This window comes from Mobula hypostoma, chromosome 6, assembly GCF_963921235.1.
Source record: "Mobula hypostoma chromosome 6, sMobHyp1.1, whole genome shotgun sequence".
Taxonomy (NCBI): Eukaryota; Metazoa; Chordata; class Chondrichthyes; order Myliobatiformes; family Myliobatidae; genus Mobula; species Mobula hypostoma.
Window position 1 is genome coordinate 130,877,630 of NC_086102.1, and position 26,682 is coordinate 130,904,311.

Here is a 26,682-nt window from a genome sequence, read left to right on the forward strand (position 1 = left end):
GCTGAGTTTACACCTTCCTGCAGCTTTCTCTGATCCTGCCAGATGGTAATGCAACCAGTTTGGGACGGAGAGAAGAAGCTAATGCAAGCTTCTACACTTGGTTTTTAAGAATGTGTAGGTGATGGGAAGAGCAGAATAGACAAAGAGCATAAGATTTGACACAATGTAGTACTTTGGACTGTTGCTGGTTGACTTTGAAATGGATGGTACTCTGTCAGAGATACAGGCGTACTCCTCCTCCTCCTCCAGTAACAACCTACAGCTTTCGGTTTCACACCACCCTCTCCTGCAAGAAAGCATGACGTCAGTAAGAGTCTTATGTGCTTGATGCTGGTGGTCAGTGTGTGAGCTGTGCTGGAGGTGAGTATGAGAGACCAAGGTGGGTCAGTGATAACTGGTGTGCAAAATTATTGAATGTCCCACCTGCTGCTGTTAAAGTAAGACTATAACACACACAACATTGCTGGAGGAACTCAGCAGGTCAATCAGCACCTATGGAGAGGAATAAAAAGTTGATGTCTTGGACCGAGACACTTCATGAGGATGAGGCCTGATGAAGGGTCTCAACCTGAAACATCAACTTGCTGAGTTCCTAAGATTCAAAGCACATTTATTATTAATGCTTGAGTTCATCTAGCATTTTGAGTGTGTTGCTCTGCGATCTCCAGCATCTGCAAAATCTCTTGTTTTTATGTAAATCTGTATTCTGGTCCCTGTGAGCAAACAGTTCTATTCATACCTTAGATCAGCATTGCAGCCAATCACCTGGATGAGGCCACACATGTTGTCCCTTTGTCCTATTGTCTTCTAAGTTGATATTAGTTGAGCTTCCTGGAGGTCAGGAGAATCACAGTACCGGCTATATTACCATAGGGTATAAATAGAAATGAATCCAGTTCAATTGAATTGAATCAAGAAGAGTATCACATAGCAATATCATGAAGGATCCTACCCATCCTGCTTATGAACTGTTTGTCCCACTCTCATCAAGGAAGAGGCTATGCAACATCCACATCAACTCAAAAACAATTACTTCCCCCAAGCCGTCAGGTTGGTCAATGCCTCTAACGTTTACCCACTACTACATACAGTACACATCAGCTTATGTACGTGCAATCAGTCTACGTATATGACGGTTACTTGTACATTCTGTTTTATATGATTGCTTTTATATTTATATTCATTGTGTTTTTATCCTTGTTGTCTTTTGGCATGCTGCATCGGATCTGGAGTAACAAACATTTTGTTCTCCTTTGTACTCACGTACTGAGGATTGAAAATAAACAACCTTTAATCTTGAACCTTGCCATTCTCTCACCATGTCCCTCAGATATCCCTCAGCTAAAACTGTTTCTCTGAAGTTTGCTGCACACAGTAGTTCTGTACATGCACTGGTAACCCAGCGGCACGGATCAGTTCAAATCCCACCTTGACAACGGTGCAGTTTCAAAGCAAAAATTGTCGCTTGTAATTGTTTTGTAGTCATAATCAGCTGAATGGTCACCATTCGATAACATGTGGATGTCGGGTTGTCCCAGGTTGGTGGGTCACTGGATCAGACATCACTGTGAGCAGGAGGCGTGAGGGCCAGTCGATACCGAAGATCAGAGCCTGAAGGTCGATCGGATGTCCAGAAGTCAGAGCCGATGTTCGAAGGCTGAAGACTGAATACTAGAGGTCTGGAGGCCTGTCCTGAAGTCGGAGGACTATCCATGTCTGTGGGTGGGTTGGAGGGAGGAAAGGGGCTTACTTTGCCGTTGTTGTTTCAGTGCTTGTTGTGTTCAGTGTTGTTCTGCCGAGCATTGTGGCCATACTATGTTGACGCCAGAATGTATGGTGACTCTTGCGGGCTGCCCCCAGCACATACTTGGGGTGTTGATTGTTAATGCAAATGGCGCATTTTACTGTGTGTTTCCATGTACATGTGATAACTAAATCGGAATCTGAATCCCCTTCGAAACTGCAAGGCCTTCCCATGGCACAGCCAATGTGGGTTAGTTGGCAATGTTTCACTCTTCAGCAGAAAAATAACTTGTATTCTCATTGCGCTCATCAGAATGTCCTCGTGTGTTTTACAGACAATGGCGATCTCCTCAAAAGTGGCTACTCTTGTAAACACAATAAACTAATCCATACACAGCAAGATCCCCCGCTGAAGTAAATGGCCAAATAATTTTATTTTAGTTACTAGTTGAGAGAGAGGTATGAATTGGAATTCCAGCGATATCTCCGTCCTTTCCTTCAAAGTAATGCCATTGGATTTTGTGTGTTCACAGAGTGAATACAGCATCGGTGTGGCATTTCTTCCGAACACAGCATTCCAAAAACATACAGCTGAAAGGAGATCAGTCTGAAACGCAAGGGCTGCATTCAAACACTGGACGCTGAACTGTGTCCCAGAACTGGATTCAGTGCTATTTACACCTTTGGTAATATAACCGGTGCTGTATCCAGTCTCTGTTTCTGGGTGTTGTATCCCAGTATCATTTCTCGGCCCTTTGGTCAAGGTCAAGTGTAGTGCAGGGTAGTATTGATCCGGGTACCTTATCCAGGGAATGTATTGAGTTACTGTATCAGGGAACAAAATCCAGGCAGTAGACCCTGGTACACATCAAGGTTTCAAATCCACTACAGCATCTGTTACCGTCTCTGAGCACTCTACACTGGTACTGTGTCCAGGTACCATTTCCTGTTAGTTTCCAGGCCTTTTGCTCTGATATAATGTCGGGTACTGTTCATATTATGGTCTCATAGTACTATGTTCTGGTGATAATGTATCCTGTAATGTATGTGAATTCCATTTCCTGATGTACCAGCTGGGTGATGTCTCCAGTCATTTCGGTGGACCATACCCTCCTACAGTTTCCAGTCCTACATCCTGTACTATACCCAAGAATGGTGTCCAGTGGTAGTTACGGCCAGTCGCCATCTCACAAGTGCCTCCCTGCCTACAGTTCCTTAACTCTGGAGTTTGATTCTTGTCTCACCCAGCTTCCCCAAAGCCAAATCCAGGGTTTAGTCAGGCTCCCTCTTTAGATCTCTCAAAATCTCTTCCTTCGGAAATTCAAAGCTCTTGACGTGGTAAGTTGTTGAATACTATTTCTCACTCCACCAGCAGGTCCTTGGGTAACACTGACTCTGGCTTTAACCAGCAAGATGCAGACACAAGGGACTGCAGAGGCAGGGATCTGGATCATCTGTGCAAGATAACGGACGGTCAACACTTCACATCGAGAGCCTTTATCTAGACTGTCTGGGTTCTGGGTTCTCCGAGCAGAACTTGAGTCCAGGTGAAGTTCATTGTAAAATGGCAACTCTCCATTTCCCTCTGTAGATGCTGCCTGATCTGCTGAGTTCCTCATAAACACAGGAGCTTCCGCGCAGATCCTGGAAATCTGGAGTAACACACACAAAATTCTGCCATTTTGTGTCTGTTCTGCTAAGTTCCTCCAGAGCTTTGTGTTTTAACCAACAAGAAGTCATCAGACCACAACCAGTGTTCAGGTGGGTAAGAGTTTCTTCCCCCAGGCTGTGAGCCTTCTGAACACTCTGGTACCTCCAAGTACACATTACATATGGTGGTAGTGGCGTCAGTTAGTCTCGCAAGACCATGGATCTGCGCCTGGACTGTCCTCTCCAGGGCGCAGGCCTGGGCAAGTTGTATGGAAGACGAGCAGTTGCCTATGCAGCAAGTCTCCCCTCTCCACAACACCAATGTTGTCCAAGGGAAGGGCAAGGACCGATACAGCTTGGCACCGGTGTCGTCGCAGGAGTTGCCAGGGTGAGGTTGAAGGCAACGTCGGACAGCCTTAGGGACTCCAGCTCCGGATTTGTCCTCAGGGTTTACTCCTGAAGCCTTTCCCATGACTGGGTATGGCCGCAAGGCAGCGGTGGTTTGAAATCAGAGTTTTCCCTCTCTTAGATGGACTGCCTTCCCAGGCTGATGAGCTCCATCTACCCAAAGCACTGGCTTTAAGTCGCCAGGACCCGCCTTCGCCCCTTCTCCTGTCAGTAGAAACGGTTCCGCCGGGCTTAGAGGCTAAGCCACACGAGAAGGCCAGGAGTTGGACTTGGTTGTCAGAGGCTATTTGAGGTGCATGCCGTGAGGAGCACTTCTAGGTAGTGGGAGCTTGTCCCCACTACCACTCCTTGGCTTGACAACCTTGGAACCACATTATATATGACAACATCAGTATCAGTAATGCTGTTGTATGTTTAACTATATGTCAAAGTGCACTTTATGTCAACTTGTACATCTACAGAATGATCCCGATGAAGGGTCTCGGCCCAAAACATCGACTGTTTACTCTTTTCCATTGATGCTGCCTGTCCTGCTGAGTTCCTCCAGCACTTTGTGTGTGTTGCATCTACAGAATACTTTTTTTTTTATCTGTTGGTATTATCTTTGTGTGCTGAATGTGATATGTCCTGTGATTGCACCTTGGTCCCTCAGGAATGTTGTTTTGTTTAGTCATATACATGCTTACAGTTGCATGGCAATAAACTTGAACTTGTGTCCTGAGTACTAGTATCACTGGACAGCCAGTCCTCAATGGACTGAGCTTAAGCCAACAACAGCACAGTCCATATACTTGATCCGAGGGACAGCCAACTGAAGATGGGACGATCGAAAAGCAAAATTCACTTGACTGCTGTATGTACGTGAATGAAACAAGTCATGCACCCATTCCCAGCACTGCCAATATTGAGATTGTTGCATGACTGCCGACTATTAATAGTGGCACAATGGAGGGTGAGCTCAGTGATACCAGGATATTTATAGCATAACAATAGCCAGTGTCCTTCAATATAATAGTGGGGAGCCAGTCAAGGCTAAAATAAACTCCAGACACACAGCTCTTCAGGCGATGGACAGAGACCCTGTGAACCGGTCACAGATATTACTCCACTTTGAACAGAAGCAGCACATCATGCCTTCCCGGGCCGTGAAGCGCCAAGGCCCGGAGACATTCCACCGCGCACTGGTGCAGGGAGATCTGGCGCTGCTGAAGTCTATGGTTGGCGAGTACCATGAAGACGTCAACCTGCTGTTCGACATCTGCCATGATGAGATGGAGTGGCAGGCGAAACCCCTGGCGATCGGCATCTCAGGTACCTGCTGTGCACGGCCATCTTGGCTTTGGAATGGTGGGGTATAAATAGACAACATGGTGAGGGGAAGGGGAAACTGCTGCTGCTCCCTGCCGCTCAGGAGAAACGTCGGCATTATCAATAGACCACCCATTGTGGAATCCGCCCGGAACCGAACGGGCAATCAGGGAGGCCGGCTTCACTCCTGTGTGGAAAGTCCCCCAGAATACATTGGTTAGGCTGCAGTACTGTGGTTGTGGTAGCGTTGGAGAGTGGGCAGAGGAGAGTCACCTTGACATTGTCTGGAATGAAGGACTGTAGCTATAAGAAGGAACTGGATAGGCTGAGCTTACTCTCACTGGAACACACTGGAGGCTGAGGGGTGGAGTACAAAGGTTTCTAAAATTATGAGGGGCATAGCTGGAGCAGATCAAGTCTGTTTCCTATGGTAGTAGAGTCTAGAACTCGAGAGAACATGTTTAAGGTGGGGGGGAGCTTAAAGGAGATCTGAGGAGTAAGTTTTTTCCTTGCGGAGAGTGGTGACTATCTGGCCAGAGCAGCCAGGGGAGATGGTAGAGGCAAGTACAATCACAACGTTGTCTGGGAGCGCGGATAGGAAGGGTGTAGAGGGATGTACAGGCAAATAGAATGATGTACTGTGATAGTCTGCATGCATGGGGAGGGCTGAGGGGGCCTATTTTGTGTGCTGTATGATTCCCGTGTTTTGGAGACATTAGAAATATTGAAAAGACCTTTTGACAGCAAGGAGCTGTCAAACGACCATCGAAAATGGGGAGGGGGTGTGGCTTTAGAATCAGCTGCCTAAGGTCTGGATACTGCAACAGTCAGATTTGGAGGTCAATCAGTATGCACGGCTGCAAATGGGCTTGCGCTGCCGTGGAATAGTATTTACAAACATGGTCGATGGTGTGTATCGAAATAGTGATATGAAGCAGCCCAGACATGGGTGCAATAAATAAAAGGTAATCACTAAGAAATCCAGTACTGATTTTAGGACAACCAGCTGTACCCAGGCCAGGGGAGGCCATTGATTTTATTCCATGGAGAGTGGTAGAGTCAAAATACCATTACATGAATTGAAGGGAAGTCAGACAGAAAGGGACAGAAGGATAGAGTGAGTGAGGTAAGGAGCATTAGATGACTGTTCTGTGTGCTGCTCACAGTGGGCCATTCTTGTCCTCAGGATATCCCAGTATGCTTCACTGCCTGCGAACCACTCCTGCAGCACAGAACGAATCTCAGGAGTATTGCAGCTATGCTTGTTCACACCAAGCTCCCACAAAAGACCACATGATCTTTGAGGGAAAGATACTGTGCAAAATCTTATTATTTCTAAAATATATGTAGTTTATTCATAAAAGTATATGCAGAAATGCAATACAGTTGGTAGCTATCTCTCTTAAGATTCATTGTAGCATTAAACCAATGCATCCTACTTGTAAACATGAGAAAGTCTGCAGATGCTGGAAATCCAAAGCAACACACACACACAATGCTGGAGGAACTCAGCAAGTCAGGCATCACCTATGGAAATGAATAAACAGCCTACGTTTCTGGCCTAGACCCTTCTTCAGGATTGAGAAGGAAGGGGGAAGGTGCCTGAACAAAAAAAGTGCAGGAGGCGAGGGGAAGGAGGCTGGCTGGAAGGTGATGGTGAAGTAAGTGGGTAGGAAAGATCAAGGGCTGGAGAAGAAGGAATCTGATAGGAGAGAAGAGTGGACCATAGGAGGAGGGAACCCAAGGAGAGTGATAGGCAAGTGTGGAGAAGTAAAAGGTCAGAATGGGGAACAGAGGAAGTGAGGGAGGGAGGATTTGTTGACCAGAAGGAGAAATCAATATTCATGCCGTCAGGTTGGAGGCTACTCTGATGGAACATAAGGTGTTGCTCCTCTCCCCTGAGGGTGGCCTGATCTTGGCACAAGAGGAGGACATGGACTGACACATCAGAATGAGAATGGGAATTGGAATTAAAATGTTTGGCCACCAGGAAGTCCTGTTTGTGGCAGATGGTGCGGAGGTGCTCGACGAAACAGTCCCCCAATTTACGAAGATTCTCACCAACGTAGGGGAGGCCACATTGAGAGCTCCAGACACAGTAGGTAACCCCAGCAGATTTGCAGGTGCAGTGTTTCCTCACCTGGAAGGACTGTTTGGAGCCCTGAACTTACAGGGATAAGTGCTAGGAGGGAAATTAGTGGGGAGTGACGAATGGACAAGGGAATCGTGGAGGAAGCGATCCCTGTGGAAAGTGGGGGGGTGGAGGTAGAAGGTAAAGGTCATTTTAATGGTAGGATTCATTTGGAGGTGGCAGAAGTTGTGAAGGATCATTTGTTGGATACGGAGACTGACGGGGTGGTAGGTCAGGACAAGAGGAACTATCACTATTAAGGTGGTGGGAAGATGTATGGGAAATAGAGGAGATGCGGGTGAGGGCAACATCAATAATGGACCAAGGGAAACCCCATTATTGAAAGAAGGAGGACATCCCTGATGTCCTGGAATAAAAAGTTACGTTCCGGGAGCACATACAACAGAGGCAAAGACATTGAGAAAAAGGAGTAGTATTTTTACAAGAGATAGGATGGGAAGAGATAACTGTGGGAATCAGTATCTTTATAAAAGATGTCGGTTGACAGTTTGTCTGCAGAAATGGAGACAGAGAGATCAAGAAAAGGGAGGGCGGTGTCAGAGATAGACCGAGTGAATTTAAGGGCAGGGTGGAAGTTAGAGGCAAAATTGATAAAATTGTTGAGCTCAGCATGGGTGCATGAAGCAGCACCAATGCAATCATCAATGTAGCAGAGGAAGAGTTGGGTAGAATACCTGGGGAAGGCTTCGAACATGGACTCTCCTACATAGCCAATGGAGAGGCAGACATAGCTGGGGCCCTTGCGAGCACAAGTGGCTACCTCTTGAGTTTGGAGAAAGTGGAAGAAGAAATTGTTGAGGGTGAGGATCAGTTCAGCCCGATAGAGGGGAGAGGTGGTGGAAGGGGATTGGTTGGTTCTTTTGTCATTCTATTTGTGATGCATTAACACGACTCACGTTTCCTCTCTACCTGCCACCACTATTTCTATTCACACCATCAAACAGTGTGAAGTGTCTGGATTTGGTCACGTATGCCAATGGGACAGACTGAAAGCCCAAAGCAAAAGGCAGACATTTCATAACCAAGTGTTAGAATTTAATAAATGGACAATGCACAGCCAAACAGGACTGTTTAACATCACTGAAAACAAAGAATAAAATAGGATAGAGTTGAGTTGCCCTGGGTTAAAGCAGAATAAACACAGTTAGGAAGGAAGGTAAGAAGCAGGACCTCAAGGGTAGTTAATCTCGAGATTGCTGCCTGTGCCACGTGACAGTGAGGACAGGAATAGAATGTGGTGGCAGATAAATGAAGAATAGGAGCAGAGGGAAAGGATTCAGATTTCTGGATAATTGGGATCTCTTCTGGGAAAGGTGTGACCTGTACAAAATGGATGGGTTGCACTTGAATCCAAGGGAGACTAATATTCTTGCGGGCAGATTTACTGGAGCTGTTGGGAGCGGTTAAATATGGCAGGGGAATGGGAACCAGTATGATAGAGCTGAGTATGAGCCAGCAGGTTTACAAGTAGATGATGGGTGTAACTTGAATATAAGGAAAGACAAGCCAATAATTGGGTACAAGTTCAGACAGAGCAAAGATTTAAATTGTACCAAGGGCGAAAAATGCAGGGCTTAAATGTGCGTAGCATTTGGAATAAGGTGGACAAACTCGTGGCGCAATTAGAGATTGGTCGGTATGACTTTGTGGGCATCACTGAGTCGTGGCTGAAAGAAGGCCGTAGTTGGGAACATAACATCAAAGGATATACTTGGTATTGAGAGGACAAGCAGGAAGGCAAAGACAGTTGTGTGACTCAGTTGGGAAGAGGTGGAATTACATCTTTAGAAAGAGTTGACACAGAGTCCGAGAATGTTGAATCTTTGTGGGTGGAGTACTGCAAGGATAAAAAAACCATTGTGGTAATCATAGCCAAGACGTGGAGTTGAGGCTGCAAAGGGAGCTGGAAAAGGCATGTAATAAGAGTAATGGCACAATAGTATTGGGGGGCTTCAATACGTAAGGGGATTAGGAAAATCAGGTTGGTGTCGGATCGCAAGAGAGGGAATTTGTTGAATGGCTATGAAATGGCTTTTTAGAGCAGCTTGTGCTTGAGGAAAGGTTATCTTAGATTGGGTGTTGTGTAATAACCCAGATCTTATTAGAGAGCTTAATGTAGAGGAACTCTTAGAAGGCAGTAATCATAATATGATTGAATTCATACTGAAATTTGAGAGGGACAAGCATAACTCACATGTATTAGTATCACAATGGAATAAAGTGAATTACAGAGGTATGAGAGAGGAGCTTGCCCAAGTGGATTGGAGGGGGATACTGACGGGGGTGAGGGCAGAGCAGAGATGGCTGAAGTTCCTGGGAATAATTCACAAGACACAGGATATATATGTCCCACAAAAGAAATTGTTCTCAAAAGGCAGGGACAGGCCATCATGGCTGATAAGGGAAGTTAAGGACTGCATAAAAGCAAAGGAAAGGGCATCTAAGGTAGCAAAAGTGAGTGGGAAGTTGGATGATTGGGAAGCTTTTAAAATCCAACAAGAGGCAACTAAAAAGGCTATAAGAAAGGAAAAGATGAAATATGAGGGCAAACTAGACAATAATATAAAGCAGGATACTAAAAGTTTTTTGAGTTATATAAAGAGCAAAAGGAAGGTGAGAGTCGATATTGGACAACTAAAAAATGATACTGGTGAGGTAATAATGGGGGGCAAAGAAATGGCAGATGAACTTAATGGGTACTTTGCATCTGTCTTCTCTGTGGAAGAGAAGCAGTGTGCCAGAGGTCCGTAAGTGTCAGGGAGCAGGAGTGAGTAGCATTGCTATTACAAAGGAAAAATGTGCTAGGCAAACTGAAAATTCTTAAGGTGGATATGTCACCTGGATCAGATGGACTACATCACAGGATCCTGAGAGAGGCTGCTGAAGAGATAATGGATATGTCAGTCATGATCTTTCAAGAATCTTTGGATTCTGGCATGGTCCCAGAGGACTGGAAGATTGTAAATGTCACTCCACTCTTTAAGAAGGGAGAAAGCAAAAGAAAGGAAATTATAGGCCAGTTAGTCTAACCTCAGTGGTTGGAAAAGTGTTGGATGAAGATTTGGGGTACTTGGAGACTAATGGTAAAATAAGTCAAAGTCAGCATGGTTTCTGTAAAGAGAAATCTTGCCTGACAAATCTGTTAGTTCTTTGAGGAAGTAATAAGCAGGGTGGAGAAAGGAGAGACAGTGGATGTCATTTACTTGGATTTTCAGAAAGCATTTGATAAGGTGCCAAACATGAGGCTGCTTAACAAAATAAAACCCTATGGTGTTACAGGAAAGATACTGGAATGACTGACAGGCATGAGGCATCGAGTGGGAATAAAGGGGACCTTTTCTGGTTGGTTGTCAGTGACTAGTAGTGTTCCTCGGGGGGCAGTATTGGGACTGCTACTTTTCACATTATTTGTCAATGATTTAGATAATGGAATTGATGGCTTTGTGGCAAAGTTTGCGTATGATACAGAGAAAGGTGGAAGGGTAGATAGTGCTGAGGAAGCAATGCGATTGCAGCAGGACTAAAATAAAAATGGCAGGTGGAATTCAGTGTTGGAAAATGTATAATGCATTTTGGTAAAAGGAACAATATTATGGACTATTAACTAAATGGAGAGAAGGTTCAAACATCAGAGGTGCAGAGGGACTTTGGAGTCCTTGTGCAAGACTCCCAGAAGGTTATTTACAGGTTGAGTCTGTAGTAAAGAAGGCAAATGCAATGTTGGCATTTGTTTCAAGGGGAATAGAATATTAAAGCAGGAAGATAATGCTGAGCCATTATTACACACTAGTCAGGCCACACTTGGAGTATTGTCAATGGTTTTGGGCCCCATATCTCAGAAAGGATGTGTTGTCATTGGAGAGTGTCCAGGGGAGGTTCACAGGATGACTCCGGGAATGAAGGAATTAACACATGAGGAATGTTTGGCAGCTTTGGGCCTGTACTCACTTGAATTTAGAAGAATGTGGGGGGGGGGGGATCTCATTGATACTAGATGTTGAAAGAACTAGATAGGGTGGATGTGGAGATGATGTTTCCTGTGGTGGAGGTATCCAGAACTAGAGGGCACAGCCTCAAAATTGAGGGATGACCTTTTAGAACAGAGGTAAGAAGGATTTTTTTTAGCCAGGGAGTAGCAAATCCGTGGAATACTCTGCCACAAATTGTGATGGAGGCCAAGTCCATGGGTATATTTAAGGTGGAAGTTGATAGTCTCCTGCTGGTCAGGGCATCAAAGGATATGGCGAGAAGGCAGGTGTATGGGGTTGAGTGGGATCTGGGATCAGCCATGGTGGAGTGGCGGAGCAGACTCGATGGACTGAATGGCCTAAATCTGCTCCTATGTCTCATGGTCTTATGGTTTTTTAACTTTAACCTTAGACTTCCTTTAAATAGTGCATTGAAATAAGAATTAGGTACTTCTGTAATAGTTAGGAAAGTAAGGAGGAAGGCATAACCTCCTGTTGAATGACTGCTCTAAAAACTTCTGTCTCATCTTGGGTTTTCCCACATGTTAATCCTTTCAATTCTCCTGCTGACTATGCCAAGTTCTTAGATCTGCTAGTAATGTTATCGAGGAAGTCTTCAGAGGTCAAGAATGAGGCACCAGTCTTGTGGTTACTTGTCGTTGCTTGTTGTTACTTTCTGTTACAGACTGATACAGTCTCACCCGAACCTCTGATAACCATCTAATATATTGGCAGTAACCATAAGATTATCCTTCATTCTTGACTTCTAAAAAACCTTCCGGATAACATCATCTCTAAATCTAACAGAAGGATACCATGAAGTAGTTGTAATGACAACAAGTACAAGTTAAGAACATTAACATGCAACTGTATTTTTCACACATAAAAGCAAACATTTATCTGATGTTGAGCCAATGTCCTCACAATGGTTTCTATTGTATTGCACAGAAAACTCAAGAGTTAGTCATGCTGTCAAGAGACTATATCCAAACAATTACCTTCAGAGCATTTCATTTTCACTGATAGAATAAGAGCAAACTATCTGTTCGTAGGATACTTTAGAAAAGGATGAATTTATTTCTGCAGATTTGAAGTAATGTTTTTGAAGTTCATTCTGAGGACTGTAGAGGGAGCACACAGCACATTGAATCAGCATGAGTGGAATAGAGCAAATATATTAGCTGCAAATGGGATAGGAAGTCACACAGCACAGAAACAGACCCTTCTGCCCTTCGAGTCTGCACCAATCATCGAGCACTCGTTTATACTAATCCCAGTTTAATCTTGGGGCTGCCAGGTAGTGTGGTAGTTAGCATAACAGCACCGTTGCTCCGGGTTCAATTCCGCTACTCTCGGTAGGGAAGCTCTACGTCCTTCCTGTGACTGTGTGGGTTTGCTCCAGGTTCTCTGGTTGCCTCCTACGTACTAAGGACGTACGGGTGAGTGGGTTAATTGGTCACATGGGGGTAATTGCATGACACAGGCTCACAAAATACTCTGCAGATGCTGGGGTCAAAGCAACACTCACAACACGCTGGAGGAACTCAGCAGGTCGGGCAGCATCCGTGGAAACGATCGGTCAACGTTTCAGGCCGGAACCCTTCGTCATGACTGAAGAGGGAAGGGACAGAGGCCCTATAAAGAAGGTGGGGGGAGGGTGGGAAGGAGAAGGCTGGTAGGTTCCAGGTGAAAAACCAGTAAGGGGAAAGATAAAGGGGTGGGGGAAGGGAAGCAGGGAGGAGATAGGCAGGAAAGGTGAAGAAGGAATAGGGGAAAACACAATGGGTAGTAGAAGGAGGCGGAACCATGAGGGAGGTGATAGGCAGCTGGGGGAGGGGGCAGAGTGAAACTGGGATGGGGGAAGGGAGGGGGAGGGAATTACCGGAAGTTGGAGAATTCAATGTTCATGCCACGGGCTTGTTGGGATGGAAGGGCATGTTACCACACTGTACCTTGAATTTAAAAAATCATCCCACATTCACATCACTCCCCCCACCCCCCCAAGATTCCACCACTCACGTACAATAGCCAATTAACCAACTAACCTGCACTTCTTTGGGATGTGGAAGGAAAGCGGAGCTCCCAGGGTCACAGAGAAGATGTACAAGCTCCCCACAGACTGCGCTGGAAGTCAGGGCTAAACCGGGGTTACTGGAGGCGTGAGGTAGAGGCTTTACTGGCTGCACTGCTGTGTGAGCCTAGTGGAGATATCTGATCTTTAATCTATCAAAGCTACGTTCACAGTCAGCAATGCCCAGAGCTCTGTGATGATATGCTCAGGTACACTGCTGAGCTCCAGCTCCAATGCAGATCGATAAGACCACAAGACATAGGAGCAGAGTTAGGCCATTCAGCCCATCGAGTCTGTTCCTCCATTCCATCATTTCGATCTTAGTTTGCCCCTGTGGTACAATGTAACTCTTTGCTTTGTCTGCATTTGTGCCCAATCATCGGTTTCTCCTTTCTTACGTTCATGCTACACCCGTCAACTACCTGCTGGCTCATCCTCAGCTCTATCATCCTGATTCCCAACCCCCTGCGCATGTTAGTTTAAACCAGTCCCAACAGCTCTAGCAAATCTGCCCATTTTGCGATTATGCTTCTTTGTCACCTGTGTTGGCTTCCATGTTTTCTACAGCACGCAGTGACTGCACCTTTGAAGCACTTCACTAGCTGCAAAGTCATAGGCACACAGCTCATAAACAGGCCTTTCAGCCCATCATACCAGTACTGACCCATCCGCACAAACACGAGGAAGTCTGCAGATGCTGGGAATCCTAGCAGCACACACAAAGTGCTGGAGGAACTCAGCACGTCAAACAGCATCCATGGAAAAGAGTAGACAATCACTGTTTTGTGCTAAGGCCCTCCATCTATCTGTACCAATTCCAATGACCAGCACCTGATCCATAGCCGTCTATGCCTTGTTCCAGGTGATTCTTAAATGTTTCTGTGCTGTAGTTTCTATGGTTTCTATGGTTGTGAGAGCCTCTGTCTCCACTACCTTCTTCGCCAGTGCATTCCATATTCCAACCAACCTCTGGCTGAATAAAAATCTTCCGCAGATCCCTTCTAAACCTATTACTTCTCACCTTAATCTCATGTCTCCTGATCTTAGATAACTAAGTCATGGGGGACAGTGTCTTACCATCAGCTCCTGTCTTTGCATCTCATAATTTTTCATACCTCCACCAACAGCAAGCCTAGGCAGTCCAGTCTCTCTTCATAACTGAAGATCTCTCTCAATCCCAGGCACCATCCTGATCCAAATGGGATGGTCTATTGCCAAATCTAACCAGAGTGGAAAATACATTAAGCTAGAACTTTGTTTGATTCACAGTATTCTTTCCAATGCTGGTGTCCACAGGCATTTTTAATCAAAAAAAATTGCTGCCTTGAGGCAGTAGTACAGTGTGATACATAAACAAATGTCTAAAAAATAAATAATTACAGTAAGTAGTGCAAAAAAGGCAAAAAGAGAGGTAGTTCTCATGGGTTCATGGTCCATTCAGAAATATGACGGCAGCTGTACAGTGACGGACATTAAAAATTGCTATAATTTACAGTAGGAGACCAAATTAACTAAATAGTACAAAAGAGGAATAGTGATATGGCATTCAAGAGCTTACAGACCATTCACAAATCTGATGGCGGAGGGAAAGAATCTGTTCGTAAAACATTGAGTATGTGTCTTCCACCTCCTGTACCTCCTCCCTGATAGTAGCAATGAGAAGAGGGCATGTTCTAGGTGACGAGTGTCCCTTACAATGGATGCCACCTTTTTGATGCATTGTTTTTTGAAGAAGTCCTCGATCATGGGAAGGTTAGTGCTGCCTAAGCTTAGAACCCTCTGCAATTTTTTTTTCAATCCTGTGCAATCTTAGGGCTCCTCGTCATGATAATAAGCTGGAGGATTATCAGACTCCACACCAGGCAATGATGCAACCAGCCAGAACATCTTCCACAGTACGTCTGTAGAAATTTTGGTCACCTTTGGTGACGTAGTAAATCTCCTCAAACTCCTGAAGAAGCATACTAGTGGCTATACTGCCTTCATGATTGCATCAACGTGTTGTGCCCAGGATAGATCTTCAGAGATGTTGCCACACAGGAGCTTGAAGCTGCTCACCTTTTCCATTGCTGACCCCGCAATGAGGACTGGTACAATTTCTCATGACCAACCGCTTGGTTAAAGAGGAAGGCTTTAAGGATGATTGAGGAGGAGACAGGAGACAAGAGGTAGAAAGATTTTGGAAGGATGGCCCAGAGGTTAGTTCCAGTGGAGCTGAAGACTGCCTCCAGTAGTGGTATCATTGAAATCGGCATCGATCAAAAGGCCAGAGGTGGAGTGCAGAGACCGTGAAGGACTGGATGGGGAAACGTGCGTCTACAAGGAGCAGTTGCTGGAAGAAGAAACCTAGTGCTGTCCCTGTGGCACCGTGACTTGCTGATACACCAGATAACATTACCCAACACAAGAATACATTCTTCTTTCCACAATATACACCATAATAAACTTTACAGCAAGCAGCCTGTTGTGGTGTTAAATTACACCCTAATTAATTTACTTAAAATTGGAGAGAGCCCTAGGGCTCCTCATCATAATAATTAAAAAGTGTTCTTAATAATGAGCTGGAGGATTATCAGACGCAGACATTTACACTATTCCTGGTGTGTTTAATTACTGTTAGTGTTCACTACCCTATTTTTATCAGAGAGGCAGCAGATCGTCCCATTCACAAACCTCACTGATGTTAGACAGGAAATAGCATAACCATGGCTGTAGAGCATGTGCTGGTTGTCCATCCTGTCCTACAATGACAGGAAACCTGTTTTTAAAGCGGAAGAGCCGTTGTACTGGGGCAGTTCCACCCTCTTGCCATCAGAAGTCTAGGTCTAGTGGTATGAACAAGCGTCGCAAACTGGGCTCTTTCTTGGTTGCAGTGGATGTCGCTGATGGCTTCTGTGTCTTTCATGCCCTTTGCCCCCCACGGAGCACTACAGAACCTCCTTCCTGGCCATTCAATCTCACCGTAGATCTCATCCGTCCCGTCCACCGAAGCTGGCTTTGCATGCGAGGACAGGCACGTCCCTTTCTCACTGGGGTACGAGGCTGCTGGCTATCCCCTCAACTGTCGGAGTGGTGTACCGGGGTGTGGCCACTGTCTCACGCAAACAGTTACTTACAGCCACAGGTGAGAGCCGAGTGTCCGGTGGGGACGGAAGGTCAGTGAGCTTCCCCGAATGGATACGACAAGCCCCTACGCCAGAGGTGCTACCCCTCCCTGGATATCGCAGACACTCCAGCCATAGGACATGATGTGAGCTTAAACATCCAGTGGTTATGGGTATATTTACATGGGAATAGGTGCTGCCTGCCCCATCACACCACAGACCTAGCACCTCTTCAAGGGAAAAGTGATGATAGATGATGTGGTTATGATTGGAGGAGCCAGCTGAAAGTTTTGAAACCAAGACCATAAGATTTTTGTTGCGAAGGGTATTGTAAATCATGGGACCAAACATGGCAGGCAGAGTTAAGGCACAAATCAACGGTGGGAGTCAGATTCGGATTTATTCATCACATGGACATCAAAACATACAGCAAAATAAATTGAACTGATTTTATTACTTACATCCTTCATATACATGAGAAGTAAAATTCTTTACATTACATATCTGTTCAAATGTGCAATGTGCAACTTATAGTAATTTATAATAAAACTATGTACAACAGGATAGTCAATATAATATAGAAATACAGTTGCGTCAGCATGAATTAATCAGTCTGATGGCCTGGTGGAAGAAGCTGTCCCGGAGCCTGTTGGTCCTGGCGTTTATGCTGTGGTATCGTTTCCCGGATGATAGCAGCTGGAACAGTTTGTGGTTGGGGTGACTCGGGTCCCCAATGATCCTTCAAGCCCTTTTTACACACCTGTCTTTGTAAATGTCCTGAGTCTTGGGAAGTTCACATCTACAGATGTGCTGGGCTGTCCGCACCACTCTCTGCAGAGTCCTGCGATTGAGGGAGGTACAGTTCCCATACCAGGCAGTGATACAGCCTGTCAGGATGCTCTCAATTGTGCCTCTATAGAAAATTCTTAAGATTAATGAGTCAAATCACTAAGATACTTCTAAGAATTTTGATGACAAGAGCTAAAAGAAAGATACAAGCTGAAATAGGCAAAGAACAATGTGGTTTTGTGAAAGAGAAAGGTACAAGAAACATGATATTGATGATAAGGATACTATCAGAACGAGCTATTCAAGTGCAAAAAGATTTGTTTGTTTTATCGACTATACAAAAGCATTTGATAAAGTGAAGCATAATAAGTTATTTGAAATATTACAGAAAACTCTAGATCTAGATTCGAAAGACCTCCGCCTAATCAGAAATCTGTACTGGGAACAAACTGCTGCTGTAAGAATAGATGGAGAAGTGAGTCAGTTTATGAAAGTCAAGAGAGGCGTTAGACAAGGGTGTGTTTTCTCCCCTGATTTATTTAATGTGTACAGTGAAACAAAATTACAAAAAATAAGAGATATCTTGGGAATCAAAGTTGGCAGTGAAAATATCAATAATTTCAGATATGCAGATGACACTGTGTTAATTGCAAGTACGGAGGAAGAACTACAAAACTTAATTGATATAATTGTTGAAGAAAGTGCAAAAATTGGTCTATCAATTGCAAAAAGACAGAATGTATGGTGATATCCAAAAAGAAGGAGAATCCTATCTGCAGGCTGAGAATAAATGGGGAAGACATAAAACAAGTAAAGAACTTTTGCTACTTAGGAAGCTGGGTAACATTAGATGGCAGGTGTGACTTGGACATCAAAAGAAGAATAGGGATGGCAAAAGACACCTTTACGAGAATTAAGAGTATACTGACCAATACTAAACTAGGCATGACAACCCACCTCAGAGTACTGAAGTGTTACGTTTACCCAGTTATGTTATATGGCTCAGAATGTTGGGCAATATCTAGTAACATGAGGAAACGAATTGTAGCAGCAGAGATGTGGTTTTAGAGGAGGATGCAAGAATATCATGGACGAAACGAATACCTAACGTGGATGTCATGAACAGAGCAAACACAAAAAGAGAAATAATGTATGAGATCATGAAAAGGCAAGGTAACTTCATTGGGCATGTGATTAGGAAAGAGGAGTTAGAATGCACAGTAATTATGGGAAAGATTGAAGGGAAGAAAGCAAGAGGAAGACAAAGACAAATGATGATGGAGACAGCAGCCAGAGAATTGGAAATGAATACCAGTGAACTGATCCACTTGACCAGAAACAGGAGTGTGTGGGCCATGGCAGTCAAAGCTCAAACTGGGCACGGCACCTGATGATGATGACCATGATGATGATGATGTAGATTCAACATGTCATCTGAATCTTTGACAGACTTCCATAGATGCACAGTGGAGAGTATCCTGACTGGTTGCAACACCAATGCCTAGGAATTGGGAAAGTCAACAAAAAATGTTCGATACATCACAGGCAAAGCCCTCCCCATCATTGAGCACATTTTCAAGGAAAGCGCGCCACAAGGAAGCAGCATCCGTCATCAAGGGCCCCCACCATCCAGGCCATGATCTCTTCTTGCAACTGCTATTGGTCAGGGGACACAGAAGCTTTAGATCCCACATCACCACATTCAGCAACAGTAATTGCCATCAATTTGTCTTCTTTGGCACCTTGCTTGTTTGTCCATCTTTGTTTACGTATGGTTTTTCATAAATTCCATTGAATTTAATTTCCTGTAAATGCCAATAAGAAAATGAATCTCAATGTAGTATATGGTGATATATATGTATGTAGTTTGGTAATAAACGTACTTTGAAATTTGACCACTGCAGGACTCTGGTCTCTGGAGTACAAGCGCGAGCTGACCAGCCCCCTGTGCATCGCAGCGAGCCGCGGCTACACCAGCTGCCTCCAGTACTTGCTCCAGCGCGGAGCGAAGCCCAACCTGATTCCGGGAAGCAGGAGCCCCCTACACCTGGCCTGCGCCAACGCCTACACTGACTGCACGGAGCTTCTGCTCGAGTATGGAGCAAACCCAAGGCTGCAGACGGAGGATGGAATAACCCCCCTGCACCTCTGCGACTCCCCTCAGTCCTTTTGGTGAGTGACGACTAACGGTGCCTGGTACCGTCAGCTTACCAGGTGGAGGCACGGAGTGCCTTGAAAGGACAAATCCATGTAGAACATTAAATATCCCTGATATATCTGCCTCTACTGCCACCCCGACAGTGTGTTGCGTGCACTCCCTGGGTAAAACACCAACATCTGACTTCCCCTCTATACTTTCCTCCAATCAACTTAAGATTATGCTTTTTTCATTTTAGCCATTTCTGCCCTGGGGTAAAGTCTCTGACTGTCCACTCTGTTCATGCTTCTTATCATCTTGTACACCGTTATCAAGTCACCTCTTATACTCCTTTGCTTCAAAAAGAAGGGCCTGAGTTCGTTCAAAGGCCTGGGCAAGGTTGTATGGAAGACCGGCAGTTGCCCATGCTACAAGTCTCCCTTCTCCATGCCACCGATGTTGTCCAAGGGAAGGGCACTGGGGCCGATACAACTTGGCACTGGTGTCATTGCAGAGCAATGTGTGGTTAAGTGCCTTGCTCAAGGACACAACACGCTGCCTCAGTCAAGGCTCGAACTAGCAACCTTCAGATCACTAGATGAACGCCTTAACCACTTGGCCACGCACCAACACTAAAGCTTCCGTATCCTTTCAATAATGAGGTGACCAGAACTGAACACAATGCTCAAAGTGAGGTCCAACCAAGGTTTCACAGAGCTGTAGCATTACCTCATGGCTCTTGAACTCAATCCCTTGACCAATGAAGGCCAACACACCACATGCCTTCTTAACCACCCTATTAATTTGAGCTGCAACCGTGAGAGAACCATGGACCTGGACTTCAAGATCCCTCCTTTCCTCCACACTGCCAAGAATCCTGCCATTAACCCCATGCTCTGCCCTCAAGTTTGACCTTCCAAAGTGAATCTCTTCATACTTTTCTGGGTTAAACTCTGTCTGCCACTTCCCAGCCCTGAATCCTAGCAACATCCAGTTGTAACCTATGACAACCTTCTATACTATCCTCAACACCACCAACCATAGTGACTTTCACAACCTCTAGACAACCAGAGCTTCCTTTAGTTTTGGACACTCTTCAGATGTAGCTAATGTTGTAAATTAGGAAATAAGAAATAAGACAATATAAACAAAAAAAAATTAAAAACATGGGAGCACGAGACAACCTTCAGTCCTGCTACATCATTCAGGATCCCTCCTCACAGACCCTCAGGCTCAACAGTCTCTCATCTTGATGCTGTCTGTATCTAAATATTTATCTGTCTCCTTCTTAAGTATATTCAGTGATGCTACAGCCCTCTGAGGTGGAGAATTCCACTGTTTCAGTGAAGGCACTTCTCATCTCAGTCCTGAAGTTTTTTCCTGTAACCAAAGATGCTGACACTTGATTCTAGACTCCCCAACCAAGAGGAAAGTTTCCCACGTGCAGCCTGCTGAGCAGTGCCAGAATCATGTAGGTTTCCACGAGATCCCATCCTATTTGTCCACTCTCTTGTGAATAGAAGCATAGTGAACCCATTTCTCCTCGTACAGTAGTTCTATCATTCCAGGAATCCATTTGGTGAATGTCTGTGCATTCCCTCCATGCAGGTACTTTTTAGATGAGAAGAAAGATATGCAATGTATTGTCTCCTGTATAATTGTAGCAAGACTTCCTCTTGCAATGAAAACTAACATAGTACAGTATTTGACTTCACTGCCTGATACCCCTGCATTTTTGCTTTCAACAACAGGTGTATAAGAGTACTTAGTCCCTTTGTAAAGTTACACCTCTCACTTTACTTAGAGATACAGTACAGTAACAGACCCTTACAACCCAATGAGCTCATGCCACCCAACGTGACCGATTAATCTACTAACCCATACATCTTTGGAATGTGGGAGGAAACTGGAGCACCCAGTGGAAACCCACAGGTAACAGAAAATATACAAACACCTTACAGACAGCGGCAGAACTGAACCAGGGTCGCTGGCACTTTAACAACATTACATTAATAACTACACTACCATGCTGTCCATATTAACACCATTTAAATCAAATGCTGCCTTCCAGTTTCTCTGACAAAAACAGATCTCTTCACATGTATCCATGTTATACATACCCATGTAATGCAACCATGGTTTTGCCCAGTCACTCAACCCATCTAAATCACCTTGCAGTCTCCATTCCTCTTCACCAGCCAGTTTTCAGTTATTGTCAAGCTTCACTGTGTTATCTTCTGTTCGCTCATCCAAATTATTGGTATTGTGCATAGCTGAGGTACCAGCACTAATTTCTGCAGTGTCTTACTAGTTACTACCCTGCCATGCCAAAAATGACCCAAGTATTCCTGTCTGTCAATCGAATTTTCAATCCATTCTAATTCTTTATTCCCTTTACCATGCACTTTAATTTTGGATGCTAAATATTCATTAAAGGCTTTCTGAAAATCCAAGTACAACTCTGGTTTTCTCTTATTTATTCTACCAAATACAACCTAAAAATCTTCAGTAACTTTGTCAAAAGCGATTGCTCTTCCAGAAACCCAGGCTGACTTTATTAAATCTCATTGACGTCTTCTAACGTCCTGTCACCTCATCCTTTACAATAGCCTCTGGCATTTTCCCCACTCCTGCTGTGAGAATGACCAGAGCTTCCTGCTTTCCCTCGTGTTTCTTTTTGTTTTAAATGATACGGTTATAATTCACCCTCGACTCTGTGAAATTATCCCATAATCCATGGGGTTCTGGAAAATGATAACCAATACATCCATGATGTAGTTTAAAAGAATGAGGAGTGATCTTATTGAAACGTATCATACACTTGATGCTTGACAGAGTGGATTTTAAGATCTTTTGGGGATCAGGGGAATGTCAAGTGAGGAGACGTAGTTATGAGATTAAGGATCAGTTATTTACTGTGTGTCAGATGGTTGATGTGACCTGTCTAGTGTGGTAGTGCAGTGGGTAGTGCCTGTTGCTCTCACTTTTAGCTTCCACCGCTGGCTAGTGGTCTTGCGGAAAGGAGAGCTGAATGTGTAAGTCTCTCCCTGCCGATACATAACCTCTCCAGCAGCCTCGTGTAGTGCATCCTGGCTGGCAACACATGAAAACTGAACTCCATTTGGACTTGGGCTGAACTACAGAGGACGTGGAGGAGGTCTGGCCCCTGCACACATAGCACGCAGGCCCACCGGCGTGTGGACGTGTGGTCGTGTGGTCGTGAACCAGATCCACAGCTTCAGGTAAATAGTCCGACTGCCTTGTGGGCAGCCCCGGGCAAGACAAAGGCTACGGGAGAAAACCCAGACAGCAGAGTGGAGCCCCTAAGACGTCTGGATGTCACTGAACATCTTTCCAGCAGCTCCTGCAGCCAAGCTGGTGCCAAACATACTGCTTTTTTTTCCTTTGTACCACACCAGTGAGTCCAGGAGGAGGACCTTGACATCTGGGCATCCCAGGATCTCCACAACTTCTGCCCAGGCCTGTGAAAAAATTCTCCATTGTCCTTCAAGACAGACAGATTCCATCATATAAAACTGAAGTCCATAGGGACTTCTTACAGAAGGCAACAAAACTCTGGAATTCCTTTGCTTGGAAGGTTGCAGAGGCTGGATCAGAAGGTGTAATTAAAGAGGCAATAGGCCAATCTTGGTAAGATCAGGGAATCGCTATGGGAACTGGCAGAGATAAGGAGATGGAGAGCTGAGGCCTGGCTTCAATCGGCCACCATCAAAACAAATGGTGGAACAGGCTAGAGGGGCTGAGTGGCCTGCTCTTACGTTATTATGCTTTTGTGTTGTGGGATACAGACTCCAGGAATTTATCAACATTGGATGTAGGTAATACGCTGGGTGAATTAATATTGATTGGGACAGCAGAATAAAGGTCCACCTCCTCTTTTATAGACCATGGAACATTAAACATAAAGGGTTAGTACAGTACCAACCCTTCGACCCACAATGTTGTGCTGTTTCAGCATGTGCCAATGGAAATTCAGCAAGTAGCTGAGAGGCTGACAGTGTCAGCAGCATCCACCCCCCGCCCCCCCAGGGCCCACTCTACTGCCCTCACAAAGCTATAGAGAGAGTTAAACACCTTCTCAAAAATCACCCGGGTTTTTAATAAGATCGTACTTGTGAAACTGCAGAAAGATAAGTAAAACACACATTAAATTCAATAAAGAATGGTTGCACGCCTGAATATAGTAATAATATTGATTATTCTCACGATCAGTGTCAAACAAGGTAATACGCGCATGCAACATTCCATATCTATGTCATGTAGACCACAGTGAACTTGTGACACAACAATAGCTTAATAGTGATAAACCATAAACATATACTTTGAAGGAAGTATTATCTACCAAATGTTTACCAATATTAAGAAAACTGAAGACTCTTTGAATTAACCCATGCAGGAAATTATATCAAAAGATATAAAAAACAGCTTACAAACTGGGAGTGATATTGTTACAAAACAAACAGCGCCTCTAGACGCCAGAAAACTCCCAGCCTGGCATTCATAAGATGCCAAACTTAACTACTGAAACTAAAAGTCAACAAACCAGTTGATATGGCTTTGGCAAAAGAAAAGTCTCAGAAACTAGCCTTTAAACAGTCTTAATACACAGTCTTTATCCATTCCCATTTCGAAAATGTCAGGCTTGATGACAAACTTGCTGGTGATAATATCTGCTGAGCAGACCGGCGACACAATGCTCACCCAGAATGATGAATGAGTGAGTTACCTCTGGAGTTGTGCTCTCTAATCACACCCTCCGACTCGCAAATCCCCTCAGAATTAAGAAAGGGACAGAGTTGACTGGAGTAACTTTGGATTGGGGAGGAGCTCCTGCTTTGTGATTCTCTGCATACACCTGTCTTTGAACAAAGGATTCGAACCTTTGTCCAATTCACTTGCTCTGCGCTGAGAGCTTGCCTACAAATATACCAACCACTGCAAAGGCCGTCTTTAGCTACTCCTGCCATCTTCTCTTTCATCTGGACATGACTTTCACAGGGTCTGAAATGTGTTTGACATCCATTCTCCAGGACATTAGTGTTAAATGTGCTGACAGCGGGCTGATGTGCACCATCGAGGCAGACTTCATGCAATGTGATGCGACCTAGGTCCAGTTGTTGGGCACAAGATGCTGACCATTGTGTTGTTCACGTACCCTGTGTGCTCAGATGGTCTCTGCTGAGCAGCAGGCGAACCCCAGCAAGTGGGAGAATCTTGTCAGTGATGTCCTTAAGGTGCGAACAACCACGTGAAGCTTCAGGAATCGGGATTTCATCCCTGTTGTTGGGAGTGTGGTCACGCGCAGTGAGGGTTGGCAACGGTAAGCAGACATCTCCTCCTATCAACTCCACAACAAATCCACTGGCTCTTCTTCCAGTGACTACTGATGTTCCAGAACAGTCTTTAGAGTGTTTGAGGAAGTAGCTATGCCTGATGGGTGCTCAGCTAGCGCCCCGCCATGCTCCGCTGCAGGTGTGCTGGAAACAGTAGCCCAAGGTGCTGGCCCTGGACTTCGAGCTCTACCTGTGTCTAATACTTAGTGTTGTCAGTGGGTTGTCGGCTCAGTTTCCTGGAGACCACTGGTGCTGGCTGCTCTGTGTGTCCATTCATGTTCTGCAATATATTGTTCCAGCTTCTCCAGTTCTCCTTGCTACCCTCCGCAGATTCCCCACCACTCTCCGGGTGACTGTCTTGTCCACTTTCGGACTGACTCCGCAGCACAGCCTCTCCGGCCAGTCTCGGTCCCTCAGTCAAACTGTTGTCCAATGGTGATTGATCACCGTAGCGCACGAGGGCTGTGCATGTTGGTTCTGCAGTAGCTCCTGTCGAAAGGTGAGCCGCTGATGCACTCAGTGCACTGTTCAGCCCATATGTACTCTTACTAAGTGGTGAACATCCACGTATTTCCAAGATGGGTGACCTTGAACAGTTCTCACTTTCTCCCTCAAATGGGGGTTGATCTGTCTTTGTGTTTGAATCTGAAGCAGGTTCAGGAGCAGGATTGGGTAAACATTTGGTGTGGAGCAAGACAGGAAGCTGGTTGCCATCTTCGTCTGCTGCTTTGATTTCATTCTCCGTTGAGCCACCATGTTGTATCTGAGGGCTTGCTCCAATGGCCAGTCCTTCAGTCACCTTCCCAGACAGATGACCCCCCACTGTCTAAGTTATACACCTTTGTCTCTGTCAAGGCAGCCCCAGCTCCACGCTTCTCCTTGAGGGCTCTCAGTGTAGCCTCTCCTCGAGCTTTCTCCAAGTCTCTACATGCTTCCTCCATTCACATTTCAACTCTGTGCTATACATATGCTGCTCTCATTTTGCCACTTCAGCTCTGGCGGGGGGTCATGCTGCAGCTATGCGAATTGTGCTTACATTTGCCCGTGAAACTATGCAATCAGTGCGCCACATTCTGACCCTAGTTTCAGGGCTCAGCAATCACATTGCTCGGGTTGGAAGCTGACATGGTAATGTGTGACATTTAGACTCGTCTTCGGCCTGTGGGTGATGCCTTTGAAGACATGTTATCTTTTCACTCTACTGCCCTCGCAGTGAGGCAATACGAAGCTATGCAGTGAGTTAAACACCTCAAAAGTCACCCGAGTCAGAAGCTTCCTTCAAAGTTTTTAATGAGATCTTACTTGTGAAACTGCAGAAAGTTAAGTAAAATATGTATAAAATTCAATACAGAATTACCACACACCTGAATATACTGTCAATTTTTTTTCTCACAATCAGTGTTAACCAAGATCATTCACACACGCACACACGCACGTACATGCACACAGCCCTGTGGACCAGAGGGAACTGGTTAATGGCTTAATAGTGATAAATGATAAACATAATACTTCCTTTAAAGTATATTTATTAAATGTTTACCAATGTTAACAGAACTTAAGACTCACAGATATTGCTGTTTCAAGGGCAAGTAGAGAGTAAATGGAGATGGATGCAGGAAATTATGTAAAAAAAAACAGCTTGTGAATAGGATGTGATATTCTTACGAAACAAATTACACACAAAATATCTGTGCCTCCAAGTTTCAGAACACCGACAGGGCAGAGATACCTGTGTACCACTGTGGGGTTGCTGGCCCAGAGTGCCTGCACTGGAGATAAGGCTTTTATTTGCTATTAGTATGTATGTGAAAGTAAAGAATCCCACTTGACTAGAGCCCCAGCCATGACCTGAAATATTATCTCTTGCCCCCGTGGTGAGCCATGGGCATTGTTTGTGCCAACAGCCAACTGGGCTGCAGTTACCCTCCTGGATCACCATGGCAGAAGTTCCCAAACCCATAACATCCACCACCAAGGACGAGGGCAGCAGCCTGACAC

At 45.0% G+C, this 26,682-nt stretch overlaps 1 protein-coding gene across 2 annotated transcripts in view; it reads left to right on the forward strand.

The window, feature by feature from the left end:
- The window catches only part of asb18 (ankyrin repeat and SOCS box containing 18), a 59,923-nt gene that overhangs the window by 12,580 nt on the left and 20,661 nt on the right, over positions 1-26,682 (forward strand). Inside the window, exons 1-2 of one of the 2 annotated variants that reach the window (XM_063051716.1) lie at positions 4,838-5,112; positions 19,098-19,365. In XM_063051716.1, coding sequence (XP_062907786.1) covers positions 4,869-5,112; positions 19,098-19,365 — 512 coding nt within the window. In that variant the 5' untranslated portion in view covers positions 4,838-4,868. Of the gene's footprint in view, positions 1-4,837; positions 5,113-19,097; positions 19,366-26,682 lie in introns of those variants that run through there. The other variant, XM_063051717.1, reaches the window with a different exon arrangement.